The sequence below is a fragment of the Anser cygnoides genome, chromosome 5 (assembly GCF_040182565.1).
Source record: "Anser cygnoides isolate HZ-2024a breed goose chromosome 5, Taihu_goose_T2T_genome, whole genome shotgun sequence".
Lineage (NCBI taxonomy): Eukaryota > Metazoa > Chordata > Aves > Anseriformes > Anatidae > Anser > Anser cygnoides.
The window spans coordinates 56,027,763-56,036,916 of NC_089877.1; the positions used below are offsets into that span (position 1 = coordinate 56,027,763).

The window sequence follows — 9,154 nt, forward strand, 5'->3', positions numbered from 1 at the left end:
ACTGGCACACCTCTCCCCCCAAAAGTGCCAGAGATCAGTCAGATTGCTGTAGCATTTAAAGTATTTACTTTAACAATTACGAGACAGTATTGGGAAAAAGTCAAGGCTGATGTAAACCAATGTGTGGTAAAAATGAGTTACGTTTTAAGGAATAATGACAACAAGTCATAAAGAAAAAAATCCTCTAATCCCATGGCCACATGACTGTGACTACTTGCCGAAGGATACTGAAAAAACGTGAGCTTTGACTCCCTATATTAAACTCTGTTGAAGAGAGCACTGCAAATACCCTCTGATAGGCTTCCAGTGCAGTACCAGATGTTTATATTCATAAATTCATGTGAATTCATTCAAATGTGTTATCCCAGAAAATGAATTTAAAGAAAAAAAAGCAGGAAACGCCCAGAAAAATAAAAAATAAACAAAAATCTGGTGTAGTATTTTTGCCAGCTGGATACATGGCAATTCTCTGGGAGTGGGGAGCTGCCATGAGCTCCATCACACGATGACGGGTCATGCCTGGGTTCCCAGGACTGCAGGGAGACTGGCGTGGAGTGAGAAAAAACTGCCTTTGTGTGAACAGCATTACACAATTACAGATAGAGCAAACCAAGCCTGAAGGCAGAAAAGGGTATTTATGTGACACGCCGAGCCACCCCCCGGCTGCTCGCAGCCCCTGGAAGGGCTTAGGCTGGGAGAAAGATGCTGATCATGAGCAGAAAGCCAAGAAAACTGCATCTGCAAAGAAACACAGGGTTGCTTTACACTTGTAGAGCAGGGGACTTCAACTTTTATCAGTCTATGGACTAAAAAAGTGTTTCCAGGGAAGGCAGAGAGGACAAACACAGCAATCTTCCAACCAGTTAAAAAATGACCGCAAAAGGGAAGGAAGAAGCTGCCTCCATTTTCTGTGGGGATCAGACATGGGGAAAGGACTTTCTGCTACAGCAGAGGAGATCCAGGTTAGAGGCGCCACAAGCGCTGCTGAGAGGCTGAGGCCAGCGTGGCATCACTGGAATTGGTGGCACTTAGCAGCCATCGAGGCAGGTGTCTGAGGGAAGAGCCCAGTCCCCACCTTGCTATAGCCTCCTTTAAGGCAACTGTAAAGTACAGTAAGGTCTGCCCTGAGCCTCCTCCAGACCAAACAACCCCGGTTTCCCTCAGCCGCTCCCCACAAGACTTGTGGTCCAGGCCCTTCACCAGCTTCGTAGCCCTGCTCTGGGCACGTTCCAGGGCCTCGATGTCCTTCTTGTAGTGAGGGCCCAAACCTGAACCCAATACTCGAGATGCGGCTTCATCGTCGGTCGTAGCACACGGTGAGCAAAAGCAAGGTAGGGGAGTTTCTCTCGCATGCATGCATCAAGCAGTTTTTTCTGCTGAAGTTCATCACGGGTAATCTAAGGAAAAACAAAGTTGCCAGAACAGTCTGGTGTCCTGAGCAAGGGACAAAATGATGGGGATCATCTCCGGAGGGAGGAAGCTCATGATTTTTATAATACTTTTTCTGAAACCTGGGAAAAAATACTTCCCGAAGGAGCTGTGCTGTGAACAGAAGGCGCCTGAGTAGATAAATCATGGAATTAATCATCATTAGGAGGAGCAAGGCCAAAAAAAAAAAGTGGCTTTTGTCTCCAAAAGCACGTCACTTACACGAATAGACCATCCGCTTCCCTGAGTACAGTGCAAGAACACCTTACACGTGCTTTCATCTGGAGAGCCCTTCAAACCAACAGGCCTTGGGCCCTTCAAAGCACGAGCAAAAGCCCTCGATGCCTCCTTCCCTTGGTGATCTCAAGGCTGAATCCACGCGGTGCTCTTGCTAAGCAGCCGTTAGTCACCCTGCGAAACAAAGACCGTCCCCGGGATGATGTGTGTGCTGCCTTCAGCGAGACGCACGGGGAGCAGGAACAGTCCAAGGGCCAGGCTCGATTTGTCTGCAATAAGAAGTTTTTTTTTTTTCCCAGCAAGCTCCATCAAGTAGCAACAGCTCCTACAGATTTGGAAGCCTGTGGCTACCCCGGTCCTACAACTGGATGCACAGCCTGGTGGCATTACATCCCTGCAGCTCTGTTTCACTTGGGAAAAAGAAATCTTTTTTTTTTTTTTTTTTAAAACCAAGTTACTTTTTCTCATTTATTCACTACCGTGGTGACATAGCCCCCACCCAGCAGCCCACACTGCGCAGTCCTACCATGGTGTTTCAGGGGAAGGGGGCTGCTGCTTGCCTCCCCGCCTTGAATCTGAACTCTCAGCTTTTGGCCCTGACCCTCAGTTCTGGTGTTCCTGATTTCCATGTAAATGCCTTTTATGAATGATTAAATACTGAAACAACTCAAGGTTGTGTTTCTTGAGCAGAGTAATTAAACAAAAACAAAAAACAAAAAAACTTGTTTTGCTCACAACAGGGCCAGAATACTTGAATAGGTGCCTAGTTTTGCTTTATTAAACTATAGCAGGAGAAAATCTTGAGTTAACAAAACCGTTTACAGATAGGCAGAAAAACTCACAGCAATTTCATTCAGTTTGCCAGAGTTATTTGCAACCCATTACAAATGACAGCTGCTATTTCACCACAATCAGTTAGCCTTGGGCCACAGTATATAGATTCAAAATCCATTGTTTTAGTCATGACACGAAAAAATGAACTGCATTGTTGCTTTTACAGCTCTGTTTCTGGGAAAATGCTTGCATGGGAGGTACTGAGCAGAATCCTCTAAGGAATATTCTTTTCCATAGTAAAAATAAAATAAAATTAAAAAAAAAATGTTTCTTTAACACTATAAGTAACAGCCCTATTAAGCTCCCATAAGTGAAGCTGCTTCTTCAGAGTGCAGACAGAAGCCTGAAAGAGTTAGAAGTGCACACATGGAGGATACACTTCAATATTGCATCCAAAATACTGCTCTTGCATAGGCATTGGAATATTATTTTCCTTATCCTTCTCCAATATTTGCTAATTTTATTGCACTGGGGAGTGTTAGAAGTACTATGACAACCCCAGCCAGTGCCAAGGTGGTTTAGGAAAGATCCAGGTCTGGCCTCTGCACTGCTGGGACAACTCCCACGAGAGCAAATATGCACAAAGCACCCTACCCACCGCAGCAGCACGGGCTCCTCCGGGCACGTGGGGGTGAAGAAAACCATTACCAATCTGAAGATCTAGCAGTGTTCTTCAGATGTTTGCTGAGGAAACAGGAGTATTTTTTGAAAAGTCGTTGGGAATTTCAGTCCTCAGGAGATGTGCAGACCTCACTCAGGAATATGCCTGTATTTATGAAGAGATGAAGAGCCTTTCTGCCAGTAAACTGGATAGCAAAAACTGCCGATTTCAACAGTGCAGGATTTATTCCTCACTGACTCAGAGGGTTTGAAATGCCAGCTGCTGAGTCCTCACAGCCATTTGGATTTCCCCCGGAAACTTCCCTCTGTGCCACTGGCCAAGCCTGAATTGGCTTGGACATGAGAGGAGATCCCAGCAGGAGAGCGCCTGGGAATAGAAACTGGCAAGCTCTGGGGACACAACAGGAAGCTTAAAACAGAAGAACTCCTTGGTGTCTTCCCTTCGAGACCTCAAAAAGAGGTACTGCTGTTGCAGTTTCTCACGTGTTTCCCCCCCTGTACTTTCCCCCTCGGGGTGACTTTGTGCAAAAAGAGGACGCAAGGCAGCAAGCGATGGGGAGGACAGGCAGCTGGGCTGGGGACACCCTGCTCAGTCCTACCAGGCCCAGACACGGCGCTGCCACCACCGGAACGGCCAGGCAGGATGCGGTGCCACCCAGTGACCTTTGGGATCAGTGTCCAGTCTCCAACCTAAAATTAGGCACAGCCCTCAGCATCCGGGGAAGAGCAAGGGGCTGAGTGCTTGTGAGGACAAATTTCAACACGAGTGGAAGCATTTCCCCCACAGCCGCCGGCAGCAGGTACTCGAGCAGCTCCGCTGGCATGGCTGAAGGAGCTCTGGCTGCTGCAGAGGGGTTTTGGCACTGCTGGTGAGAAAAACAACGTGCATCTTGCAAGCACACACACCATCTACAGAGATCGCTGTGTGTTATGTTGCTGCCCGTGTTCACCGTGGGCATTCGGAAGGTGTCGATAGAGAAGCAGTGTGACATAAAGGAGGAAGTGCGAGCTAGGTAAAAATAAAGAACTGTGGGGTAGGAAGTGCTGGAGTACATTAAAAATGGGGTGATAAAAAAACACAGTGCTTTTCTCTCAGAGGACCTGAGGCTTCCCCAAAGCAGCGGTGTGTCCCACCTTGTCGGTGGTACCAGCAGAGGTGACCCTGGGCTCCTGCAAGCGCCTCGCTGAGCCCATCGCAGACATGAACCTGCGGCTGTGCCCCACAGCGTGCCATGCATCCCCTGAGTGGCGCTGGGCAGCAGGAAACACGTGTTCCCTTTCTGTGCGGAGATGACTGGGCTTCCACAACAGGGAAAGGCACTTCCAGTTTCCTTCAGCCTTCACGCCGGTGAAGGGAAGGAGCTACACCCTTCCTCCCTGCCCGCTGCTGCTCACCAGGTCACCACAGCGCGTGCGTTAAGGGTGCCAGCCGGTCTGAGAGCGGCTCCTTGCACGGGGATTTGCATTTGTCCCAGGCCGAGGGGACACGGACAGCGGACAGGGAATGTGCGGCTGGCAGGGATGTCACGGCGAGCAGGCCCTGCTCCAGCACACTGCTGTGTGCTGTGAGCATGTCAGGGACAGCTGGGCCCTGAAACCTCAGGCACGGACCCCTCCTGCAGCCCCCAGTCAGGGCAGGGAGGCAGGACAACCCCAGAAATGCACACCTGCCCCCCACAGACATTGGGGAAGGTCCCGGGGCAGCCTCAGACGCAGATGCCTCCCCTGCCAGAAATATCACGGCCAAGGTGTCATCGGCCTCAGCTACAGACCGCTCCTCGAGCAGAAATATCAGGGTGGGGATGCAGACCACACCGCATGTAAGCCCCTCCTTCAACAAAGATTTAGGGCATTCCTGTCAGATTTGAATTCCTGGCCCATGACTCAGACATGTAGGATTTTTGGTGCCAGTAGAAACCAAAATCAGGAAAGCTCTGTACAGCTGGTTCAATTCAAACGTGGCTGGAGATGGCAGAACTACCAACTTGTGAGGCTTGTGTCAGCGGTAACAAAGTTCTCAAAAGGGGGTCACACCTCTGTAGCTGCCAAATCATAGTCCTTCAATACTTCAGAACTACTTTTATTTATTTTTTTAACATTCAGGTGTTACCTTCTAACAGTAAGATGTTTTTACTGGAATTAGCCAACTTGACAGTCTCCTTTAAGTTCAGACCGAGCTATTAGAGCTGTAAGGGAAGAGTCTGCTTCTTGCCTACCGCAAAATATAACCCCCACAAGGAGTTCTTCAGAGAAGGCCACAAGCAAGCTTCAAAGGTAGCAGGAGTCCACCCCTTAGTGTGTTTCTGTGATAATTTTGAAAGAGGAGTGTTATACTTAATTATCAAAAAATATCAATTTTGAGCTCAATCCCAAAGCTAGATGTTCCTCTGAATACTGAAGTGAACTTACTGCTGACTTCTGCTCGCTGTGCAAAACCCTTTCCCACAGCTGCCACGGTTAGACAGTGTCCCAAACTGGCTGGAAACACCAGTCTTGTCAGCCTGAAAGTCTTTGGGCTGGTGCTGAAGCAGGACTCTCCCCACCTGGAGGTACTCTCCACTCACGGAAGCTGGCCCCTGGGACATCTAGATGTCCAGATACTGCAGCCAAGGAGGATCTCAGTTCACTGACACACAGAGGAAGCACAAGAGGAAGGAAAGCTTCATCCCAGTGACCTCATGTATTTGTCTGGGAGGAAAAGTCCTGGGCCCACTGTCTTTGCTTACCAATGCTTATGTCTTTCACAGGAAGCGTCATCGCCTACCACAGAACATTTTCTCACAGCAGTTAGTAGCTTGAGACAACCTGCTTTGTTACCCTCACCTCTCAGTTCCTTTGTTCTTTTCCTACCCTCGCAATCTCACCATCCCTGTGCTCCAAGTGGTATTTGGGCATATCACTACAGATCTTCTGAGCTTGGTTGCTGATGGAGAAAAAGAGCTCGTTTCCGTTACTTGCAGTCATCAGTACTGGAGAGAAAGGCACTCCAATCAATCAGAAGCAACATATTTTGGTGAGCACATCATCCAAACAATCCTTTTATGATCTGAGTGGTCTAAGTTAAAATACGCATCAGCCTTCAGAGCTGGAACAATCTCCTCCAGACCTCCCTCTGCTTACCAGCTGCTTTGCCTCAGATGTTGACCAGACGCCGCCTTTGGAGCCAAAAAGCACCTCCAGAGCTTGCTGACCCCCCATGTCCCTCCACTCAGGGCAAGGAGCTGGGGCTCCAGATCTAAGCAAGTCTTCAGAATTCAGACTTTCAGCCCTTTGCTGATCCCAAGCCATATGAACTCCTGAACTGAGCTGGATAGATACGGCCAGTGTGATCTCTTGGCCTTTCACACCACAGTTTAACAAGCATCGCAAATTCTCTCCTGTTAATCCCATCTGCACATGCACCACTTCTATCAAAGTATCCCAGAGGGAGCAGAACCAGAAGAGGTATTTCTGACTCACCCAGGTGATGCCTATTCACCCACAGAACCACTGCCACCCACCCATATCCAGCCCTCTTGCTACCTTAATATTGAAGTGTGCACAGCTGGATTTACTTGGGACAAATTAGCTCAGCTGATGGGAAATCCCAAAGGGAAATTAATAGTTTCCCTGTATGGTAATAAAAGTAATTAAAACAAGCTTGAACAAAACTCTCCAATACCATTCATTGTCTAAGTGCATTGAATTAACATGTTCCAGTAAGAAAACTATTACCCTTGTAATGATCTGCTTCTTGACACACCTTTAGCTGGCACAGAAGGATATTGGCTTTCCAGCATGCAGAAAGAGGAAATTCAAATTTCTCTTCAGAATAATGTCCTTATCAGTACTTCTTGTTTATATTCTCTTCATTTTCATAGGCAGAACAAATTATTCATTCTCTAGTGCAAAGGATTCACAGCATTTTTTATTTTTTTTTGGTAGAGACATCCCTTTTGCAGTCTTCTGCCCATCTAAATTTGGGTGTTATGATTGCTAGTAAGAAAGGCTTTAATGCTCAACAGGGAAGAGGTGAATGATCCCATGTGAGTTCAGTGTTCAAACTTGTGGAAGCAACTGGAAAATGAAATTACAAATCTCTGAAGCACCTCTTGCTTTTAAGAATAGGTTACAGCTGAGAAATTTGTCATGCATATTAATGAAGAGACTGCAAAAGCCAGGAATTCTCAAAACCACAGACTTAAGATAACTTCTTCAACAGCATAAACTATAAATACAGAAAGTGTAGCCCTATGCAATGCATTCTGAGTAGTAGTTACAGAACACATAAAAATTTCCATGCAGTACCAAAATATGTGCAGCCTGGTATAACTTGGTTAGCCATTAGACAACTTCATATACATCAATACAAGATGCCTGTCTCGGGAAGCAGACTACACAGACAAGCAATGCAATGATCCTGCTGATCAGCAGGGGTTTGAAGCGATAGATTTGTTTCGGGTAAATGCAGCATCTGAAGGATGACACCTAAGCTCTGAGTGGTTAATTTAAGGCCCAATTACAAGATGCTTCCCGTTCCCCTGCATGCTGGCAGAATTACCCTGGCCCCACTGAAGTTAATTTACAGTAGCGAAAGATGAGGCCCAGCAACAGACCCCATGATGTGAATCTACTTTGTAGCTCACATAAATTGTTCTGTACAGACATTTATCCAAGAAAACCAAGGGTGCCTGCAGATTTGCAGCAGCTACATTTGCTAACGCAAGCTGAGCATCAGACTCCCTTGGTCTGTCCCGTGTTGCTCGCTGCAGGAGTCTCCTGTGTTAAGCTGGGGGTGAGACACAGGTCTCAGAAGCCAGTAGTGAAGCTTCTGAGCCAGAAGGACGCCCCCGAATATTTAAAGAGAGGTTTTAGCAGGCCTGAGACGTGTCACTGAGTCTCCACTGCAAATCTGCTGCGTAACTGGGTACAGACACCTATGTGTCCTGCAAAGATCACACAATCAAGGGCAGGGAAAGCAATGCAGCCCTGGGGTTCTGCTGTGTCCAGAAGAGCATCCTCTGCATGCAGACAGCCAGGAGCACCACCTGCACGGCCGTGCCCCGAGCCAGGGGTGTGTGCAACCCTCAGGAACCACATCCTCTGGCCTCCTGCACAAAAAGGTCAGCAGATGCAGCACCAAGCTTGCCTCCAGCTGCACCGTGCTGCCCTGAAAACCAGCTGTAACAGCACATTGCCATCACACACGCAAAGTCACTGCTCTTCAGGACCAAATTTTGCACCGTTTCATCTTTCCCACGATTTTCAATCTGACATGCAAGCCTATGTTTTGGTCCCATGGCAATGCCACAGACTGTCAGGCAGGTAACCCAGGCTCAGGCAGTTCCCCTCAGAGGGGATCGATCCCTCTGGCCAGCGCAGCCCACAGGCTGCCCTGAGATGAATCAGTGTTTCCCAGTGACCGGAGATCATGGGTCTGAGTGTGCCCCCTGCTTCTGCTTCCTGTTTTGGTGGATATCGTGGGGGTGGATTTTCTTTCCCTGTTGCTGTGCTTGTTTAGGGGAGGCAATCCCAGAGATGAAGGCAGCAGCCCCAGAGGGTGGGCTGCCAAAGTGGCACAGACCAGGAGAAGCATCTGTTGTTTGACACCATGCCCGCTCAGCCCAGAGCTTCCTTCCAGCACAAACATCAGTCCTCAGCTACATCTTCCACCAGGGTATGCCCCCACACTGGGTTTCCGTAGTTGTCCCCCCTTTACCCCCCTTAAACTGAGTGTGGGTGTCAGCAGCCAGGCTGCTGGGACTGAGGGGAGAGCTCCAGCAACACCATGCAAGCTCATGGCTCACACTCAGCTTTAAGTCTCTGTACCGTTTTTGGCACTTTGCATTAGACCACAGCTGTACATAAACCAGAAATCATCCCAGGTGCAGTAACCAGGTGCTGAGTCTGCTGGCTGCCCCACAGCAGCTTCCCAGGAGAGGAGGGAGGTGACATCAGTAATCCAGCAGTGAGATCAGCCTCTGCAAGAGGCCTATATTTTGATTTGCTACCTGCAGGGCAGCTGCTTCAGCCAAGATCTCCCCTAAGTGGATGT

At 48.4% G+C, this 9,154-nt stretch overlaps 1 protein-coding gene across 1 annotated transcript in view; it reads left to right on the forward strand.

The window, feature by feature from the left end:
• EXOC3L4 (exocyst complex component 3 like 4) overlaps nt 1–5,989 on the forward strand; it is a 29,828-nt gene extending 23,839 nt beyond the window's left edge. The window contains exon 12 of the mRNA XM_066998392.1: nt 5,868–5,989. Coding sequence (XP_066854493.1) covers nt 5,868–5,919 — 52 coding nt within the window. The 3' untranslated portion in view covers nt 5,920–5,989. The remainder of the gene's footprint in view (nt 1–5,867) is intronic.
• The last annotated feature ends 3,165 nt before the right edge of the window (nt 5,990–9,154 follow it).